This window comes from Xyrauchen texanus, chromosome 37 (genome assembly GCF_025860055.1).
Source record: "Xyrauchen texanus isolate HMW12.3.18 chromosome 37, RBS_HiC_50CHRs, whole genome shotgun sequence".
Classification (NCBI taxonomy): Eukaryota; Metazoa; Chordata; class Actinopteri; order Cypriniformes; family Catostomidae; genus Xyrauchen; species Xyrauchen texanus.
This window is the reverse complement of record NC_068312.1, coordinates 33455355-33476592: the sequence shown is the minus strand read 5'-3', so window position 1 is coordinate 33476592 and position 21238 is coordinate 33455355. Positions and strand designations below refer to the sequence as shown.

Below are 21238 nucleotides of genomic sequence, written 5' to 3'. Positions count from 1 at the left end.
GTTTGTGACAGAAAGCCCATTTTAAGTTGCCGCTGGAAGGCTGTTTTTTTGTTTGAGAGTGTAAACAATCACAATACGTGGACTGATCACCCGGCTCCTGTTTCTCCTTTTATGAAAATTGTTACAACACTCCTTTCCAAAAAATCGATATATTACTGAATAGTTTTCACCTATATCCTACTTTAAAGCAAAAGTAATTGTATAAAGTCTAGTCTTCAACTAGAGACTTTGCAAAGATTCAATTTTCAATTCAGATTAACAATATTTATGTCCTAATTAATTTGTGCTACAATAGAGCGCAGAAGTCTGGTTCCAGAGGTAAAAATCACATTATTTTTTCCAAAGGGAAACAGATTATTAAAGGTCAGTAAGTTTTTGTTAATGTTGTCTTGGACTTACACTGGCACTTATTGGCCTGAATGCAGCATCATTCAAACACAATCATTTTGTAGTTACCAAGGCCATTGCAAAAATTAACTATTCACAGTAAGCCATGATTAATTAAATGCATCAGTGAAAGTGTCCAATAACAGGGCGGTTACTGAGATTAAGCAAGTAATATTTGGCTGGTCATGGGATCCCAACATGGCAGCCACCATGAGAATTGCAGCAAAAGAGCCCAGCAGTGACCTCCACTCCTGTGACAAACTGACTAACACAATCGAATCAGACTCCCTTTACAATCTCAAAACCACTTAAATATTTAAATATATCTGAATATTTTACAATATACCTTAAATATATTGATTCTATGCTTATAACCAACTAATAATTAAACTAATAGTTTTCCATTTTTCCATATTTTTTTATTTGATTAGATTATATTTCATTATCTCATTGAATATGTTAAGTACATAGACCTGTGCCATGTTTGTTGTCCGATTGTCAAATAATGTTTTGGCTTCAAATCAAATTTTGTAATGTTGAGATTCATCTTGGAGCTGGTTGGTTTGGTTCATGTCTTAGAACTTTTTAATGAAGTATTTTATGACAAATCAATGAAAAAAAAAACTTCTGGAACAAGATGGCTCAAAAAGTGGGCGGGCTGTTGCACTCTATAACCTCCAACCAGGGGCGAATATTTCATCAAAATGTTGGGGGGGACAATAAACGTAACAATTCTCAAGAGCAATTTTTGAAGGGGACACCAAGGTTTTTTTGTTGTTGCTCCATTTGCATTTGTATTATTTTATTTCTTAAACAATTATTTTAAGAATATATCATTATATTATTTACAATACACATATTTTAATGATATTTTAGGGGGGACAACCCCCGCGATTTCCGCCTATGCCTCCAACCCAAAATCTTGTATAGTTCTACCAGTGACAGTATAAGAATGTTATTCATATTACATTTTAAACAACAAAGCTAGTAAATAAATAGATATTATTTTTGAATTCAAAAGCATTTAAAGTTGCACTCAGTAATTTTTTCCACATTAACATTTTTTACACCTAAATAAATGAATTGTAATTTTGAAACGTGTGTCAAATCATGAGCACTCACATGAGATGAGGACTCCAGCCATATTCAACCTCTTTTATTCTGCATGGGGCAGGAGTGCTCTAATGGGGGCTGTATGACCAACTGAATTCTACTTGCTTAATCTCAGTAACCGTCTTGTTATTGGACACGTTCACACTTGGATTAAATTAATCATGACTGATTGTGAATAGTGAATATTTATGGCATCTGTAACTGAAAACTATTGATTTTGAAAGATGCCGCCTTCACACCACTAGGTGTCACTGTAAGTCCAAGATGACACAAACAAAAAGTTACTGAGTGCACCTTTAACTTTAGACAGCAGAAGAAATATTTGTAATATTTTAGAATAAGTTTTTTTGATTTCGCACAAAGTTTAACGATTGTATTTAGTATTCTAAGACAGAGAGAGCATATTTAAAATAATTGTTGTCACTCTGACTTATTTGGGATTGAAGAAATTTTGTGTGCTCCAACTGCCCCCAGTTTCTTCTGCTTGATGCTACCGATGTCCCTGTCTGCTGCCATTTGAATGGTTCAGTGAGTGTGTGTGTCCTTTGCATGAAAAAGTATAAAACAGTGTAAACATAGAGGCATCAGAGGAGCCTGAAGGATGGGTTAATTCTCTTATCTAAATTCTGAGCTGTAGAGGATTAATATGGGCCGTTATGGAAAGAGGTTGTTGCCTCTATTTTGGAGAAAGACTGATCAGAGAGACAGAGAGCAAGTGAGACAGTGAGAGGTGACCTTCAGCATTCTCCATAGTCTTTACAATAATGATGTCTGCTGGGATTTCTCATCTCCACTCAACAAGATGCCCCCATCGCTGTTAAGGTTAAAACAATTTCAATAGACTTTGCATCTTACACGTGTGTCCTGAAATTGCCTCTAAGTTTAGCTCTTGGCATGCGTTTCATAATATATTTATTCGACTAAGTTGAATGAGGAAACTTTTTGTCAAGTGGTAATGCGCTGAACATTAGTTGATAATGCAGTTTTCATTTAGCAAACCTAAATGAACAAAATCCTAACTCAAACACTTACTCCGCTAATGGTTTAAGGTTGGGGTTTGTTATAGGGGGTAAATCAAATATGCATTCCTGTAGACTCTATAACATAATTTACAACAACAAAAAACTAGTTCTGTGGACATTCCACCTGAAAACTGTGCCCATACTTTCAATAACACTTCCAAATGTGGCCACTGGGGGCAGTGATTCGAATATCGGTAAGCACAGACTGATTTCAGCAGTAAATCTTTCGACCTAATGTCACTGAATTCACAGTGCGATCAGACTGGAGTTTTTGGGAAACCTGTTTGACAACAGTATTTATTTCTGCAATTCCATTTGATTCTGCTAGTGAATCAGAAACGACACAATTCCGCTTTAATACTGTAATCTTAGGGCAAAAATGCATCCTTCAAATTACGCTTACCATTATTTATGTGAACACAATTACTTGTGTAGTTTCTATGGGTCCAGAATCTGTGTCTCAAATGTGCTGTCAGCACTAGGGATGTGCACGGATAGTTGACATTCGTTTAATCGCTCAACGTGCCACAATTCGACTACCAAAATCACTATTTAGTTACTCTACACGTGCAATAGACATTTTCAACCCGACCCGAACTCGACAAGTTCTGACAAACCGTTGGTTCTGGGTCAGTTTTTTGAGTATAGGGCGAGTAAGGGGCTGTTCAAACATGCTTTTCTGTACATCTGCGCTGTTTTTCTATGTACTGTTTTCTCTTTCAGCATTTTGCACAGGATTTCAACATTTGTATTTAAAATAACTGTATTTTTTTTTATAAACATAGCACAAAACACCTTCTTTGTTTCATTCATTGTGCTGTGCTGCTTTCTGAAGAAGTTCAGGTTGCAAAGTGTACTTCCGTTACACCATTAAACACGATTCCAGGTTGTTTTTCACCAAGGAAAGTTTCAGCGTTTTATAAACAGTATGACAGTGTTTTCCTTTTGCTTTAATGTGCTTATTAATGTACAGTAGTTAGACAAGTTCAATGCCATTTGATTTTAAACCATTTAAAAATCAAAGCACCCCGAAGAGGCTATTTAACCACAGCATGCACATGACAATGGCCCTGTCCCAATACCCACGCTTGCGGTTTTGGAGTGCGCATGCACACAATAGGAAGTGTTCAAGACTGTCCCATGTCTAAAACACGCCAAAGCTCATTGCACTGAACCCACACTAAATACACACTAGCACGAATACCACTTCAGAGCGGTCTTTCAGGCAAAGTGTATCCCAGAGTTCATCACAATCAGGAGCCACACCCCACCTACCCGTGCGATCGGTGTATTTTCGCCATGTTGACATAAGTTATTTTTTATAACCAGATAGTGAAACGTAAGTGAAGTATATATTTATTTTAGTATAAATGAAAGTATTCAACATTGTATAACATTTTTGAAATTATTTAATATCAGCATCATAATTACAAAATATTATTTGTATGTATATTTGTATACCTCTTTGTTATCCTTCTCGGCCAGTAATCACCTTATTTTGTTTGTTCTTGCCAAATACCGCTGGTCATTTTGGTCATTTATCAGCCAGTGTGGCGTACGATATGCGGTCTAATAAATGTTGTTTTATAATTTAAAATGTATGAACTACTACCACAGGTTCTTTCTCATCTTTATGTATTTAAAATATAAGTTTTAATGCTTTTTATTTGTTGTATGAAACCACATACACATACGTTTTGTAAAGCAGTCTTTGTTCGTCTTACAGAAATGAAAAGCCAAAGCATATCATTTAAAAGGTTTGTATTACAAGCTATTAATGGATCACACAGGTTTATAGAATAAAGTTTTTTTTTCTATTTTATTTTATGCAGTGTATTGAGAAATAAAGTAGACAGAATTGTGTATATTTAATATTGTACAGCAGTTATGGATGACATCATTTGAAAGTTAATCCTTCTTTAATGTGCAAAGTATTGAAAATCAAAATGAGTAAAAATAATACACTTTAACCATTTTTTTCACATAATAAAAACTTTATAAAAAAATGTATTTACATATTTTCTACAGCACAATACACTTCCAACAACCAGTAGTGTATGGGAAAAATGTACTAGCCTACTAGCCTACATGCAGTGACAATTTGATTATTTTTGTTTAAGATTAATGTGAGAGGTTATCATTTGAATATCTACATATTTTACTGTTAAGGCTCATAGCTCACTGTTCACTTTTATTGCTGCTATTTCGTGTGTTTGAGGAAATTCCTTCGCAATAAACATTCTTTGTTCCCGAGTCTGACTCCCGACAAAAAAAACAATTACCGTTCCATGAAACCTTGCGGTTAACCGAATGCTAAAAACAGTAACCGTGGGGCCTGGGTATCTCAGCGAGTGTTGACACTGACTACCACCCATGGAGTCATGAGTTCGAATCCAGGGTGTCCTGAGTGACTCCAGCCAGGTCTCCTAAGCAACCAAATTGGCCCGGTTGCTAGGGAGGGTGAGGTCACATGGGGTAACCTCCTAGTGGTCACGATTAGTGGTTCTCGCTCTCAATGGGGCGCGTGGTGAGCTGTGCGTGGATCACGGAGAGTAGCATGGGCCTTCAAATGCGGAGTCTCCGTGGTGTCATGCACAAGGAACCACGTGATAAGATGTGCGGATTGGCGGTCTCAGAAGCGGAGGCAACTTTCTAAGTAGTGGGAATTGGGCATTCCAAATTGGGAGAAAGGGAGATAAAAATAAATCAATAAATAAAACCGTAACGTGCACATCCCTAATCAGTACCCATACATAACAAGGTAATCACGCATTACAACTGATGCTAAACTGTCTGATGGCACTTGTCAGTAATTTGGCAGAATGGGTTTGATTTCAGAGTAGGCCTACATGACCATTTAGAAAATGCTTGGTAATACCATGGCAACCCCGTTCAGCATCCTTGCTCAGGCAAGCACCACATATATTTTCTTTTGAGAATCTATTGAAATGAACAATTTCCAGTCTTTTAAAATATCAAGCATTTTCATTGTCGAAATTGAACTGGCTGCCAGTCTATTTGATGTTGTATACAATTATTTTGTTTTCTTCCTGAAAGGCAGGTCTGACTGTGCCACAGCTCGCCTGACCTAACCCTATTGTTTTGATACAGTAATTGTTCAGGCTGCTGTATTGTGAAACTGTTTGTGTGTCCTGTAGGGAGGCTGTGCACGTGAGAGCTATGTTAGATGGCACGTCTGTCTTAATAAGCCTGTTCAGTGCTGACTGTTGACCAAGCAGCTCTGGTCATCATCTCCACACTGCTGTCTTTGCATTTCAATGGGTCAAGTGATAATGCAATGGGAGGTGGGTTGCTCTGTTGTGTGTGTGTTTTGGGGTAAAATATGATGAATGCTATTGAATATGCTATTAAGCATTGCAATCAGCAACTGCTTAAAGCTAGAATCATTTGGCAGATAATATTGTGCAAGAATAGAGAGTGATTTGTACTTAACTGCATTTTGGAGACAGTTGTAGTTTTGCTTTTTTTTTTTGCATATTTTTTTCTTTGACAATAAGAGCTGATTGGCTCTTTGTTCTTTCTGATCACAGTCAAGGACAATGCTGAATTGAGGCTTAAATAAGCCTCTGTTGGTTTGGTAGTGTTAGCTGGTCTCTCAGGCAGGTCTGTAGATTGGTTTTAGAGGGGTTTGTGGTGCTTTTCAGATATTCAGGCTTAGAGATCGGTTGATTTTCTTCGTCAATATACCCAACTACTTTTAAATGGCCCTCAATGGAGAAAGATGGGCCCAGCTGTTAATTTTTTGTGTTATTTGTTTTTTTTAATTGACCAAGTTAGAGGGTTCCCTGTATAATTTACAGCATTAGATGAGAGATAATTTCTTTCTCAAGTAAGCAAATTGGACATTAAAACGGAAGTTCACCCACTTGAATCAGAAACTAATAAAATCATGAGCTTGTGAATTGGAATCAAATCAAATCGGGAAATTTTTTCCAACATCCAGCCCTAGCAGCATGCACCAAGGACACTGCGGATGTCAAGATTTATAGTGAATAAGGACTTCAATTTTAGTCTGTTTTTCACCCAAAACCGCTCGTATCCCTACAGAAGACATGGATTTAACCACTCAGATCATATTTATTACTTTTATGCTGCCTTTATGTCCTTTTTGGAGCTTCAAAGTTTTGGAGCCCATTTACTTTTAGGGACAAAAACACATAATACATTCTTCAAAAAAATTTTATGTGCGTTCCGCACAAGAACAAAAGAAGAAAAAAAAAGTAATGCGAGTTTGAGACGACGTGAGTTTGAGTATATGATCATTTTTGGATGAACTATCTCTTTAAGTAACATTCAGAAAATAGTGGAAATTTCTGTGGACTGTGGGTGTGCTCTCTGAGGCTGGCCCCAAACCTTGACCCCTTGGGGTCTACTCTAGCCCGTTTTTCATCTTGCATTGATTAAAGTTGTTCCAATGCAGTGTCATCACATTTTGGAGATAATAGTTAGTAGTTTTGTCGTCCGCCCCCATTTTTGTGTCAGTGAGATCTGATTGGCTCTCCTTTCATTCTGATCAGAGTGAATAATGGCGTCCTTGAGATGAGCTTCCTCTGAAAGGAAATCTTAACGCAGGAGTCGTGGTGATTCATCATTGTTCCAGAGTTCTATTACAGATATAAAAATCCTCTTTCATCACATTTCTGTTGGCCCTTCAACGGTATAACACAAGATTAATTAATATTGTAAATCTGCTTTTATTGCCATTTTAAACAGCCGGCTTCATTGAGTTGTACCCAATCAAATTTTTGATCAAACACAATGAAGGCGCAAAGACAGAAAGTTGAGAAAAGATGAAGACTTTCCTATTTGACTTGAATTATGATAATGTATGAGTCAGCTTATTTCTAGCCCGCTCACTTTCTCTGGATTCGCATTCCATTCTTTTTCTATATAGCTTGTTGGTCATTGTGGTCACTTGAACAGAAGTTGAAGGCTTTGCCAGCACACTAAAAGTGTCACTAAATGCCAAGCATTTATGCCTGTCAGTGAAAGCAGTCTTTGAAGGGAAGTGGTCTCAGTGGAAGAAAGAGAGAGATTGTGCTTTTATGGAAGGCTAGAACAAAAAAAAACACCTCCGGAGAAAGGCAAAAAGCTACCATTTATAAAAAGTGACACCTTAAAAAGGTGAAATTTCTGCTTTCATCCATCTATTTTTATTTTTTATTTTGATGGCATCTCCCCCAAAATGAGAAAATTAGCTTTACCTCAGGCTGATGGAAGCTCACTAAACATGGATGCACTGCCTTTTCTGGTTCATTTCAGATGATCCAATGTAAGATTGGTTATTTGGACATGTTTCAGGAGATCCAGTATTAATTTTGCACAATTTTCAGAGTAGAGAGTGAGACGATGTGATTTTGTGCTAAAATCGAGAGCTATTGGACTAGATGTTCTTCTTAAAGGAACAGTTTTCAATAGTTTTCCTATTTGGACATGTGCTATACGGACGTCTTTGACCGTTGCATCTCACTGCTTTTCCACTGTTTGGGGCCGCAGCATTTTTTTTTAGACACCCATCAAGTTAGAAAGAACGATAACATTTCACAATAAGGTTCCATTTGTTAACAGTAAAACAGCATTAGTTAACATGAACTTACAATGAACAATATTTTACATTTATTAATCTTGGTATGTGTTAATTTCAACATATACTAATACATTTTTAAAATCAAAAGTTGTAACATTGAACAACTGTATTTTTATTATGTAACATTAAAAAGATTGATACATTTTTATAAAAATAATTTTCATTGTTTGTTCATGATACCATAAAGCATTAACTAATATTAATGAATGGAACCTTATTGTAAAGTGTTACCAAAAGAACTTTAACTTTAAAACATTTGTCTCACTTTTATTTTTAGCGCCATGACACATTCGGTGAGAATGACCCCTTACCATCATACCTTCTAAACTAGTATATAATTTCTGTAGAACACAAAAGGATAATTTTCAAAGAACCTTTATACAGCTCTTTTCTGTACAACAATAATTCAGTTACCAAATCTACCAACCTCTACAAAGTATATATATATATATATATATACAGTATATATGAAATAATGAAATTACATATATTAGCCAGCAGGTGGTGGTGATGTAAAGTGAATCCGTTAGTCATTGTTTACATAGAACAGCACTCAGTGATTGCTGGTATTACTAATACATTACCAAAGCTAGGAAATAGCTTTAAACAGCTTTAAATGCACAACTTCAGGATTAAGGCTCATCACAGCTGAGAGACACAACTGATTTATTACAGAACTCAAGGTGCTTACCTTTTATCGGAGTTTCCACATTGGATACGTACTGTTTAAAATGGCAGAGGACATCGCTGTTTCTATAGTGAATGACTCTTGCGCCACGAAATAGGGAGGAATACCCCTACTTGGATGTCTATTCTCCACTGAGAAAGCTGACCTTCAGAAAGCTGACAGCATATCTGCTTGGGTGATCACACACGCTCTCCATCCGTCTATCCTTGTTTATCCAATGACTTGTTAGAAACAGCACGAGCCGTGATCCTATGTCTGAAGTCACATTTTTGAATTACTAATGAAGGCTAGCATATATATATAAAACACCAATAATGCACTATAAATTAAAGTAGTCCCTACGACTCATTCATATTCCAAGTTATTATCAGAAGCCACTTAAATTTAAATAGTTCAAATCTTGCCCTCCACCAAAGTTTTTAAATGAAATATGGCGGCGTCAAACATGTTGCATTAGACTTGACATCATTATGACATTTGGTCATGAGACTTTACAGGTTTTGTTGTCACTGCCATCAAACTTGATTTTGATACTATGGCAGCTTGGAAAATTTTAAGTACTGTGTCGTGGACTACTTTTATGGTGCTTTTTTTTGTCCTTTTTGGAGCTTGACAGACATTGCCACTATGAATTGTGGTTGTATGGAAAAGAGCTATGAAAAGATTATTAAAAAATTCTCCTTTTGTGTGTTCCATGAAAAAACAAAAACACCACACAGGTTTGAAATAATGCCAGTGAACTGTTCCATATGTTTGTGTTTTGCTCCAATATTGTATTTTCTATGACTCTTGATCTGATACTTGACAATGCACTCAAAGAAAGACTCATTATTAAAATGTTATAAGCTTTAATAACAAGATTTGACTACTCATATAATTTTTTTAAATCAGGACATGCCTCTAACGTGTGTGTGTGTGTGTGTGTGTGTGTCCTCCACAGGTCAGTTGGCAGTCGGCACATGTGAGATTGTGATGTTGAATAGAGACAGCAGTCAACCCAAGCGCACTATCGCCAGGCAGACAGCCCGCTGTGCCTGCCGGAGAGGACAGATCGCTGGTACCATGCGGGCCCGACCAGCGTGCGTGGACGGTGAGAGATACAGCCCACACAAATACACACTCACATTGTGTACATGCACACACATACACAGGACAGACTGGAGCTAGATGTTTTAAATGTTTAAATATTTTCATTATTTTTAGATTAATTAAAGGAATATTCGAGGTTCAATACAAGTTAAAGTCAATCGACCTTAAAGGGGTCATGACATGAGAAACCAAATTTGCCTTGATCTTTTGGTATATAAGAGGTCTTTGTATCATTAAAACATCCTGCAAGTTTAATATTTTAAGACGTCCTCCCCATTCTAAATGAATCATTTATTTAATCAAGCTCAAAATACAGCTCGTTCTGGATTCATGGTTAGAAGTGACGTGACGGTTAGAAGTGACGTACCAGCGTTTGCATATGACCGCCTCCAGCACAAGATAACTACGCTTTAAGCGCCAAGACAACTACGCTCATTTCAGTATCGCCGTCGCCTCACAAGTGTTCAGTCGATGGACAGCGAGCTCTGACAGAGACTACTTGTGCACAGGAAAATTACGATGCCACACAGATGTGCTGTTCCTGGCTGTGGTCAAACAAAACCTCTGAATAAGCTGCCGAAAGATCCAGACGTCAGGGAAAAATGGATGCAGTTTATTTTTTGCGGACGTCCCAGTCACGGCAGTGTTAACTTAAGCGTTTGTTCTGTACATTTTAAGGATGACTGTTTTGAGAACAAATCTCAATATGATGCTGGCTTTGCCAGAAAACTGTTGCTCAAAGATAAGTCCGTGCCGACTATTCTGGGAACAAAGACGACGCAAACTGTAAGTAATCTATTTTAAACTTTAAACTACTTTTTAAAGCGCAATTTCATTCATTATGAATAATCACAGTGTTTTTACTTAGTTTACTTGCATATTGTTCTGGCTGGGGGCGTCAATAATTGATACATAGGCACTGGCGTTAGCCAATCATAACAGTGGGCGTTAACACTGAAGTCTTAAATGGAAAACGCCCCCAAAACAGACTGTTTGAATCAGAGGATGAGAAACAGGGTGGGAAAAGGTCATAAATCACTAGATTTTAAAAGTTTTTCTTAAAAAAAAATATATTAATACTATAATTGCACCTAAGTGAACATAATAATACAATAAAAAAACCCATGTCATGACCCCTTTAATATTAACATAATATTAATCAGTATAATTAATTACCACACAAATTCATTTGGACTTGTCCCTCCTTTTCTTTTAAAAATAAGCAGAAATGTGACATAGCCTGCCATGAAGGGTCTAGGCATAAAATATACCTACACTGAGAAAGATTCACTAAAGTAAAACGTGTGACAACTACCCCCGGTTTCCCTGTTTCTTTCACAGCGAAAACAAAGTCACATCATGTAGCTTGACTTCATTGCTGAATTTGCATCGCATTATTTATTTTTTCTACTGTCAAAATCTTGTATAACACACTCTAACAAAATAGTCAGACTTCCTACATGTAAAGAAATGTTCCTGTCTGCAGTGTGTGGTGTGTCAAGACAAGGACAGCTGAGGCCTTGTGAAAAAGCGAAAGAAAGAAACATAATTCTATATTGTGACTGCCACTGTGCTTTAAAAGGAATATTTCTGCCTGTCTATTTTGCCGAGCTCTGGATATAATGGAGTATTTCACAAGGTTCGTAGATTTCAGTCCTTTTTTCAGATATAAACCTGAATATGATTGTAGTGGTTGTTTTGCTGGGAAAAACACAGTTCTCCTGATAGCTGGGGTCAGGGTGTTAGTTTCTTTAGTGTGATGGGGTTTTTGGGGATTATGCTAGATATTAGGATCTTCAACAACACATTAGCAGCACTTTGTAATGGCAAGACCAGAGTAATTAACCAAGAGAGTACCATAATTACAGCTGTGGGAAATAGATTTTTATTGGCTCTCTTGGCTGTCTTCATGCTCCATTAGTTGTGGATCCATTAAAGAAGGACTTGTTGCCAGCACACACACTTTACTACACTTACATGCACTCATTCACATTTACTGTAGATTTACAGCCTACCCAATGACCAGAGACAATTACAGTTTCAAAGAATGTAGAAATAATTTTAAAGATCCAATTGTCCATCTTTGTCTAATCTATAGCTCAACAATAGGGTTTCTTGGAAGTAAAAATGTCATTCAACATGTTCGCAGAGAAATTCTTTCCAGAGGAAAGGGGGGAAGGGGAGGTTCGTCATACATCATGATTCCGCACCCCTGGCCCTTTAATCAGGATAATTAGTCATCGAGAGGGATAAAGGCCGACCGAAGACGGCAGTGCGACAGAGAGAGACATTTACGGACAGCTGTTCAACACCTGTTTGTGTGTGTTTGTCTTTTTGGTTAAGTTTATAATTAAAATATTATTTATATAGTCAATCCGGTTCTCGCCTCCTCCTCTCCAGTAATCCCTTTACACCATAATAGTGTAGTACTTCGCAATATTATTATGAGTCGAAGTAAGATCCACCAGTCAGAGAAGTTGGCTTCAGAAGACCTGGAAATATCAGGGAATTTTTAACAGTGCTTTCCAGGCCTGGAAAACTGGTGGAAATTTGTAAAATCTTACAAGCTACAAAAACAGAATATTTTTCTTTTGGGTCAGTTTATTTTAAGGAAACAGATGAACCATTTAACAAATCAGTCTGAATGATTTATTTGCAGATCGGTGTGAATTTGGATGATTTTTAGAAATCCTTTCCCAGTAATTACAAACAACTGGAAAGGTCATGGAAAAGTAATGGAAATTCATTGGTCAATAAGCCTGGGAACCCTGTGGCTTGACCCTTGAAAATATTGTGTTTCAGCAAACTTCTGGCAAACATTGCCACAACTTAATTGTAATTTTGCCACAGAAATAGATAAAATGGGATGATGTATCATTAGAGACAATGCTTCATGTATTTCCGTTGTCATTACAAAAATCTCACAGCTTTTTCTGTTTTTCAAAATACTTTTTTGCTTCAAATCACATTGTAGTGTTTTTATTCATTCCGTAGCTGGTTGGTGTGGCTCAAGGCTTAAAAATCTTTATTGAAGAATTTTCTGGAATGCCACTGTTGAGCTCTGTTCCATTAAATGCCCTAAGACTGTAGGTGAGTCTTTGATGCAGAAGGCTCCAGGGGGCAGATCGTGGAGGGCCTTGAGAGGAGAGTGATGGCAGGTGGGGGACGGGTCCCTGGAGGGGTTTATGATGTAGGTGTGCTGTGATGGACAGAGCTGGCTCAGGTGTTGCATGCACACACAGAGACAAATTGAGTCATGATGCAGAACAGAGGTACCATGGGAGACAGTGTGTGGGGAGTGTGATTAATCCTTTTTGAAGCTGGACTCGTTTTCTCTGCAGAAATGTACTGGTCAGTGGGTGGTAACTATTATTTTCAAATCCATGGGAAACAAGAAATAGGAAATGATGCTGTTTGTGAGCTGCTTCGTGTTTATTTTTATGTTATATTCATGTATGAGAACAAGTTCTATGTCAGTACTAGAACTACAATGAGTACAAATTCATTATAAGTGCTAGTATGAGTACTAATTGAACTGCAGGACTACGTTAAAGTAGGGTTGTCACGATACCATAATAATATCTTACAAGACTATACCAGGCAGCTAAAGTATCACGAGACCATGTAGTATCCCAATGCCAAACGATTGTGTGTTCATTCTTAACACAGATTGTCATAGCAAAGGTGGTTCTATTGTTGCTCCGGAAGTGGTGAAAATAACTGAATGATTAACTGGGAGAAGGCTCAAATTAACTAACTTGTTACCAAATACATTCTTAGTTTGATGTAAAAAAAAAACCATTATAATAATAATTTGCTGCATCAAAACAGCCAGTTCAAATGGTAATGGCCTTTAAGCTTTTGTTCCATTATTTCTGTGATTATTTGAATGTTGGTAAAATAAAAATAAAGATATTGTGACACTGAAAATACTGTTTTGAGCAGCTGTTTCATTATTTCAACCACTTCAGCCCCTCTCTCCTGGTAAACAACAGGGCAAATGCAGATTACACACACGCATGCCGATCTGATCATAAGTGTGAATTTACCACCACCATGCATTTGTAATTGGAAAAAAATTAAACGAGTGCAATGTTTGATTTTTCAGAGAAACTGTAAATCTGTAAATGTTGAGATAAAGCATTTAGGTTAAATGAAGTGGCACTAACCCATGTGTATTCTGCAGAAGCAGTGGGATGTGTCTGAAGCTGTTTAATAAGGTTGCTGGTGTTTCTCCCTTTGGCTTGAAATCTCTGTAGAGATTCACGGCAGATGGTTTTCCCCGTCTCATCAGGCAAAACCCAATAATATCCGAATGTCGCTACGTGAATTGTGTTATTTAAAAAGCTTCTCACTCTCCAAAGTTGTATTTAAATCCATATTATCCATTAGGAGACATGACCGGCAAATGAACATGCTGGGATTCAGAACAATAACTGGGAAAACCACACATTAAAAATAAACAGTACCATATAAGGTACATGTAAAGGGAACAAGGGCAAGGAGGAGGCGAGGACCGGCTTGACAATATAAATAATATTTTTTATATAAAACGTAAACCAAAAGACACAAACAAGGCCAACATGGAGCGGCAGTGGGAGAGAGGGAGGAGAGAGAGAGAAAGAAAAAAAAAACTCTTGCTCGCCGGTTTTCGGATATGCCGTAGTTTGGTCCTCGGCCACTCCTCCACCCTCTAGTGGACGACAGCCATGCCTCCCCAGGCGGATCAGAGGCAGTCCTCCAGCCCCTGGTGGACGGAACACCCCGCCACGTTCTCGGGCAACAGAAGGGGTCTCCCCCGCCCCTGTCAGCAGTTCTCCCTCTCCAGGCTGTCGAGAGTGAACCCCTCCCCGCTCGCGGTCAGACCCCGCCTTTCAGTGTCTGGTACGGGTCTCCTCCGCCCCTGGCAGCGGCCCTGACCGATCCAGGCGGTCAGCTAGGAGCCCCTTCTCCCCTCGCGGTCGGCAGCCAATTCCTCCGCTTCCAGGAGGCCGAGTCCCCCGGAAGATGGCCGCGGCTGCTCCATTGGGGTGGATGGAAGCAGCGGGAACTCCACTACTGCGTATCCCTAATCCTAAACAGCATTTTGCTCCCTTAAAGGGCACTGTGTGAAGGGGATGCCACCAAAAAGACAAAATTTGTATCTTATCAGGTGGCCTCCGAGAGGCATAAAGGCAGACTGCGGAAGGTGGTGCGACGAGAGATATAGTTTACAGGCAGCTGACAACCCGGCCCCGCCCTCCACCCTGCCACAGTTGTTTATCGAGGTTATATGCTTCTGCTGTACTCATCTATCTGCATTATTTCAACTTCAAAATTCTGTGTAAACAAAAACATTACCTATGGTCCAGCAGAGAAAGCTTCACCAATCAGAGAACGGCGACCAACAAAGCCTGCAAAAATTCCCTTGAAGCAACCGCCCCCTCCCATGACAACCTGTGAAGGATGCAATCAATTTGGTCTTCCTTGTAGTTTGTTAATAATGTTACGCTCTATTATTGCTAAATATTACGATTTGTAAAAACTACTTATATATTTTTACAAATCGTAATATTTAGCAATAATAGAGCGTAACATTATTAACGTTTAACATAATAATATAACATAAAATATACTGTTTCTACACTTATATTCAACAACTTAAAGTCAATAGTTTCATATACATTATTTCCATTGATTTTTATTCAGTTACATTATCTCGCAATGCTTCATGGGATTGTTTTTTGTGCCCTTGTGAAAGATTGTAAAGAACACAGTCTTTTACCATAGTAATTTTGTCAGATTTTCACCTACATTTTTGTCTCAAAATAAAGTTTGTCAGGTTGTGATTCACCTTGGAGCTGGTTGGTATGGTTCATGGCTTATAACTCTTTAATAGAGGATTTTATTCTATGCAAAAATTGAAAGGGAAAATAATTCCGGAACCCAGATGACTGAAAATTGGGCTTGCATTGTTGCTCCCTATTGCTATTTTGAGTACTAGTTCAAAGTCTGTTCTACTGACTTGTTCAAAATCCATACTAGTGTTAGTGTGAGTAGTACTGGATCAGAGCCACTACTAATAAGTACTAGTTCAAAGTCTGTATTAGTGCTAGTGAGTCACTTCTATTGTTATTGTGAGTACTACTGTAGTTCAAGTCTGTACTAGTTCAAAGTCAGTGATTTGTTTTTTCTAATATGGATACTAGTTCTGTTTTAGGTAAAGTCAGATCTGATTCATCCGGTTTGAAACTGGACTCGTTTTCTCTGCAGTTCTGTACTGGTGAGTGGGTGGTAATCTTCATATCCATCGTAAATAGAAAATTATCTTGAGTTTGTGTGATGCATTGTGTTTATATTGATGTTTTTTTCTGCTCTAACAATCAAGTGTTTCACGTATACATGTTTTATTTAGCATACACTTGCCCCATATGCAGTGACCCTGAAAGAGAAAGTATTCTTGTTCTCTCTATTTGCAAGCAGTTAATGATCAGTGAGATTGGAGTGGAGGCACACGGCACCCCAGGAGGCCACGTGTTCTCTGGCTGCCTCTACAGCAGAGAACTGAGCGCAGGAGCCTCATCAGGCTTCACATGAAACAAATAGGGTACAAAAATATCTGCTAAACTCTGCATGTGCTGTAATCTGCCATGCTTTGCTTCCTGTGTGGCCTAGAGAGCACTTCATCATGCTGAACGAACAGTGTGTATATTTGCATCTCACACACATTAATGATAATTAAGTGTATATTCATTTTTGCATTAAAGGCTTGCTTGAAATGTAAGTTAAGGATCAGTACCTTTTCAGTTTTGTTTATACTCACTATTTCCATTTTGGGACAAGATGAAAGGGAAGCAGTCTTTCTGGAAATCATCGAGAAAATCTGGTTCAAATGCCAGAGATTCTGTACGTGAGTTATCAGCACTAGTTCAAAGTTAGTACTAGTGCTAGTTTGAGAAGTCATTTGAGTACTAGTTCAGTCAGTTCAAATATGAGTAAGTTCAAAGTCAGATTTAGTGCTAGAATAAGTACTCATTTAAATTAGCCTCTATTAAGAGTATTAGTTAAAAGTCAGTATTAGTACCAATATGTGTACTAATTCGAAAAGAGTGTTGTTAGCTTTAGTGCTAGTATGCGTATTAGGTTATTGTCAGCATTAGTATGAGTACTAGTTCTAAGTCTGTATTAGTACCAGTTGGTGTACTAATTCAAAGCCAATGATAGTGCTAGAATGAGTACTAAAGTCAGTATCAATATTAGTAGTAGTACTAGTTAAAAGTCTATTATAGTACAGTACCGGTATGTGTACTTATTCAAAGTCAGTGCTAGAGTAAAAGACAGTACTAAAACAAATATGAGAAGTTCAAAGTCAGTTCTAATGATATTGTGAGTACTACTTCCAAGGCAGCAGTAGTATGAGTTAGTGTGAGTTGTAGTTCATTCTGTAGTGCTACATTGAGTTACAGTTGAAAACAAAAGCTAGGGCTAGTATGAGTACCAAAGTCAGTACCAATATTAGAATGAGTTCTAGTTCAAGCCAGTTATTTCTGGTGTGACAACTAGTTTCAAGTCAGTCAGTTCTAAGTCAGTCTTAGAATGAGTACAGATTCAATCCTGTAAAATTTTTAGTATGAGTATTGGTTTGAAGATTTACTTCAAGTAATCACTTATACTAGTATGAGTACTAGTTCAAAGTTTTATTCGTCACGTGCATGGTACATGGTTCTATGAAACACAATAGACATAATTAAAAGACTGAAAACATTTGGATGACTTTCTTTAGCTAAAATCGGTCTTTACTTTCTGAAATGTGAAACACTTCCCCCAGTGGCCAAAGCGCTAAGTGCTGGTGGGTGTGTGGGCATGTGTAGCTCCATTTTCTGGGTAAAATTTCCACAGAGGGGCGCTAAAAGCGAGTTATGAAGCAAGTTGTTTTCAGCAGTTTAGGATATAATACAGTGAAGAGGAATGCTTATTTTATAAACTGAACCTCCAAACCTAAATTTTACCATCAGTGGAGTAAAAATGTAATGTTAGAGGGGAAAATGAAACCTCTGAATTGCGCTCGTCACTGATTAGGTAGACATGATTACTTATTGGTTTCAACCTGGGATTGAACCCAGGTTTCCTGCACTGCTAACACAGCACACGACATATGAGGCCACAAGGGAAGGTATACACACCAGAGCCGATGCAAAAATGTCTGATAGGAGATGCCACTTGTCAGTTAGTTGGCATAATTTGTCAGATCTCAGGGTACTGGATCTCTCGGAAACAACATTACGACTGCCCATGGCGTGTGATCATGTTGGAATGACAGCCTCAGTCACATTCACTTTCATTGAATGGAAATGCAGTTTAAAATGTAGCCATTGAATCTCACAGAACTCATGAGCTCTGAGTACATAATGCTGGGCCGCACACACCTTATACCACACAGAACCTTAAACTCCAACTTAAGTGTTTAATCACAACCATTACCTTAATAAAACTCTAGTTCAGCATGAGGTATCATGCTAAGGCACCCTGATCGACTGTGTGCTAAATACCCCTCCTGAAGCATTCTAGCTTCATTTAAGCCCATTGATTTTCTTTAGCTCTCTTTGTTTTCTTTCTTCATGCCCCAGTTGTATTTGTGCTTTTGAATACTGTCCCTCGGAGGGAGGCTTGTTTATGTGATGTGGGCTGCATTTGATTGTTTTCGCCCCCTGGGGACCGGACAACTTGGAGGAGATCTGTAGTGCTCAAATCCTTCATTTGAGCAGCGCAACTTTGGTGTATTCAGGGGATGGAGCTTTGATAATGTGATCACACTCGATATTCAAAAGAACTGCAATGATAAAAAGACCTGCTGTGTTACTGATCAAGAAAATTGTTGTAAACATATCTTAAATGTCTTATGATGGAAAATTCAAAAAATACTTTTTTGTGCATAGAAAATTGTGTTGTCTTGCAAGTCATCAAGTAAATAATTGAAAACTGTAGGAGTCTAGATAACATAGGTCTATACTTTAAAGGAATTGTTCACCCAAAAATGAAAATTCTCATCATTTATTCACCCTCATGCCATCCCAGATGTGTATGACTTTCTTTCTTCTATTGAACACAGATGAAGATTTTTTTTGAAGAATTTCTCAGCTCTTTTGGTCCATACAATGCATTTGAAGTTCCAAAAATCATGTAAGTCAGCATAAAAGTAATGGATAGGTGTATCATAAATCGATATGATAGATGTAGGTGAGAAACAGATCATATTCACATTCTTCTTGTGTTTTTGGTGATTCACATTCTTCATGCATACAGCACACTTCTGGGTAGGGAAAAGAATTTCAAGCTAAAAATTACTTAAATATTGATCTGTTTCTTACCCACACCAATCATATCAATTCTGAAAATATGGGTTAACACACTGAAGTCATATGGATTACTTTTATACTGCCTTTATGTGCTTTTTTCTCATTGTACTGAACTAATTTGTGTTCTGCATAAGAAAGAAAGTCACACACATCTGGGATGGCATGAGGGTGAGTAAATGATGAGAGAATTTTCATTTGTGGGTGAACTATCCCTTTAATATGAATAGAAGAGCTCGGATAATTTGGTTTTGGGAAACCTGATGGGTTTGTTCATTGAAATCTCTGACTTATGTTGGCAGTCTTTGCTGTCTTGGCTAATCTGAGCACAATGTAATTGAGATCTCTTCTGGAACTCATGAGTTTGCTTGGTTCTCTTTATCAGGAGGAAAGTCTGAGAAAAAGGAGACCTTAGCAACAGTCTCTCCATTTAATCAATGCTGTCTAGACAGTCAATTGAGATTAAAGGGATAGCTACCCCAAAAAAACAAACAAACAAAACATTATCTGCCATTATTTACCCGACTTAACAATAATAATTTATTTGGCCACAGCAAACTGGAATTTAGCAGGAATATCAAATTTCTGCCTGTTTTTCACACAGAATTATCGAATGGCTTCAGAATACTTGGAATATACAGGTAGTGCATGAGTCATATTGATTACGTTTTTTCTTTTCTTTTTTCTTTTTTAAAATTTAACAGCCCAGAGTCACTATTCACTTTCCGTATATGGCAAAAAGCCATGTGAAGATTCTACAAATCTTTCCTTCAAAGTTATAGGGGTTTGGAACAACATGAAGGTGAGCAAATAATGACAGAATTTTCATTTTTGGGGGAACTATTCTTTTTAAGAGATCTCATTTGTTAGTCGTTCTTACCAACGATAGGAAGACACAAAGATCTTGTGCAACTCTTCTGATTGTTTGATGCTGTGTGTCCTCTAACCTGTTTTGTTCTCACCACCTTCTGAATGCTGGTTTATCAACATCTGAAGCTCCTGATCAGTAGGGGTTTATGGAACTTAGCATGGATCTACAGAGCAAACAAGAGAACTGAAAGCCAGAGCCGTAGTGCATACACATGTCTGATGTAGCTCTCTTTGAGTTGTTTGATGGTTTCAGTTCCAAGACATGAAGATAATGAAAGTGTGCACTGAATCAAGGCCTGCAGGCGGCTTACTGAAACATGTATGATTGTACCATAATCTCGAATGCAGTCTTATACACATCCATATTTTCTTTTGAATTTAAAGGTTGGTTTGCTTCATTTTATGCTTGTTGGATTTCAAAAGTTTGTATAAATCAAAATCTAAGATGAAAATCCAGCGAAAGAGTTCAATATAGGGATTTTTAGCACAGTGGTTCTCAACTGGTGGGTTGTGAACAGCAGAGGAAAACATTGCTATATGTAAATAATATTTTGCAACTAACCATATAAATCATTCCATCGCTTCCATTGTATGCCTCACCATAACCTACTGCTTTTTTTTTTTAAAGAAAATTAAAGACAAGTCAAAATTCAATTTTGTGGTAAACATTCTGCCACAAATGCTGTCAATTGAGCTTAACTTGTATTGAATCCGGAATAAGGATGTATTTGTTTAATTTTGTGCTGGGTTGGGTTGAGAACCACTGATTTAGCCGACTTCATACATGTGTTGTCCTTTTACTAAATTTAAGTCAATGCATAAAAAAAACTGTGTGTGTTTGTTCGCAGCCCGTATAGTGAAAAGCAAGCAGTGGTGTGAGATGACTCCATGTACAGAGGGCGAGATTTGCGGCCTGCTCTTTAATCGCTCTGGATGGACCTGCACCAAAGGCGGCGGGCGCATTAAAACTGTCACGGTAAGACTATGTTGTAAATATCTGTAACATTTCATTCATTCACCAGGTTGTTCCTGCCACATAACCTTAAATGGTTCACCCCACACGTGTCTCAGCTCTTTACGTAATTTGGTAACACTTAATAATGACTTTCCATACATTGAATACATTGTG

The 21238-nt window shown here is 37.8% G+C and overlaps 1 protein-coding gene across 1 annotated transcript in view; it reads left to right on the top strand.

Moving 5' to 3' along the window:
• The window catches only part of LOC127631117 (chemokine-like protein TAFA-5), a 69409-nt gene that overhangs the window by 9307 nt on the left and 38864 nt on the right, over nucleotides 1-21238 (top strand). Inside the window, exons 2-3 of the mRNA XM_052109110.1 lie at nucleotides 9759-9908; nucleotides 20958-21085. Coding sequence (XP_051965070.1) covers nucleotides 9759-9908; nucleotides 20958-21085 — 278 coding nt within the window. The remainder of the gene's footprint in view (nucleotides 1-9758; nucleotides 9909-20957; nucleotides 21086-21238) is intronic.